The sequence below is a fragment of the Lottia gigantea genome, assembly GCF_000327385.1.
Source record: "Lottia gigantea unplaced genomic scaffold LOTGIsca_51, whole genome shotgun sequence".
Classification (NCBI taxonomy): Eukaryota; Metazoa; Mollusca; class Gastropoda; family Lottiidae; genus Lottia; species Lottia gigantea.
Window position 1 is genome coordinate 1 of NW_008709752.1, and position 1259 is coordinate 1259.

At 36.3% G+C, this 1259-nt stretch overlaps 1 protein-coding gene across 1 annotated transcript; it reads left to right on the plus strand.

Moving 5' to 3' along the window:
* Positions 1 to 163: 163 nt before the first annotated feature.
* On the plus strand, positions 164 to 532 carry LOTGIDRAFT_165321 (hypothetical protein; the record flags this gene model as incomplete). The annotated part of the gene is made up of 1 exon (XM_009062343.1): positions 164 to 532. A coding segment is annotated over one exon (369 nt), but the record flags the coding sequence as incomplete, so codon positions are not given.
* Positions 533 to 1259: the final 727 nt, after the last annotated feature.

The following is a 1259-nucleotide window of genomic DNA, read 5'->3' on the forward strand; positions in this document are numbered from 1 at the left end:
CCGAATGATTCTCATAAAGGAATGGAAGGATTTTGGTCTATAGCTTTGTGGACAGTTCCCATTTTGGCCAACCAAAGAGTTGGTCTAATATCTTAGATGTTTAATCTAAAAATGTTGTCCTGACTATATATTCCTTTTACATAACAAAATTTATCCTTCTCAGAATGGTTCTCAAGAAGGTTCTCAAGAGGGTTCTCATAAAGATTCTCAAGGAGGTTCTCAGAATGGTTCTCAAGAGGGTTCTCATAAAGATTCTCAAGGAGGTTCTCAGAGTGGTTCTCAAGAAGGTTCTCAAGAGGGTTCTCAGAATGGTTCTCAAGAAGGTTCTCAAGAGGGTTCTCATAAAGATTCTCAAGGAGGTTCTCAGAATGGTTCTCAAGAGGTTTCTCATAAAGATTCTCAAGGAGGTTCTCAGAGTGGTTCTCAAGAGGGTTCTCAGAATGGTTCTCAAGAGGGTTCTCATAAAGATTCTCAAGAAGGTTCTCAGAGTGGTTCTCAAGAAGGCTCTCAATGGTTCTCAAGGATGTTCTAGAAATGGTTCTCAGAATGGTTCTCAAGAAGGTTCTCAAAATGGTTTGCAAGAAGGTTCTCGAAATGGTTTTCAAAAAGGTTCTCGAAATGGTTCTCAGAATGGAACAGAACGTTTTTGTAATGTATTGGGTCAATAGCTGTGTGGATAGTTCCAATTTTGGCCGACCATGAGGAGTTAATCTGAGATGTTTAAGTAAAGAATGTTTCCATGACTTTAACCCTTTTAGATTACAAATATCATCTGTTCTCAGAATAGTTCTCAAGACAACAAATAATGAATTTTGTGCCAGGCAGGTGTTCTAAGGAGGTGGTCTATAACCTGAGATGTTTATTCTAAAACAGTTTCCATGATTTTAATCCCTTGACAATAGAAGAATTATAGTTCTCTAATCGGAAATGAAAAATTGGGTATGAGTAATGCTCATCGACAAACATTCTGAGGACAGTTGTGAAGACAGTTCTTATTCTGACCCACCTTGAGAAGATGGTTCTGAGAAAATGTCTATTTAATAATAATGCACTAAAATTATAGCACTTTACTCATTGATTTCAGGTTCTCAATTTCCATCGAATAAAATAATACCCTCGACCAGATGGCAAGTTCTCATGTGAATGAAACATATTGGTCTCATAAAATAGTTAATAAAGTGTATGTTTTATATGAGTTTTGTGGAAATAAAACCTATTTGCTGATCGAATTAATGATTCAATTACGTAACAAATACATC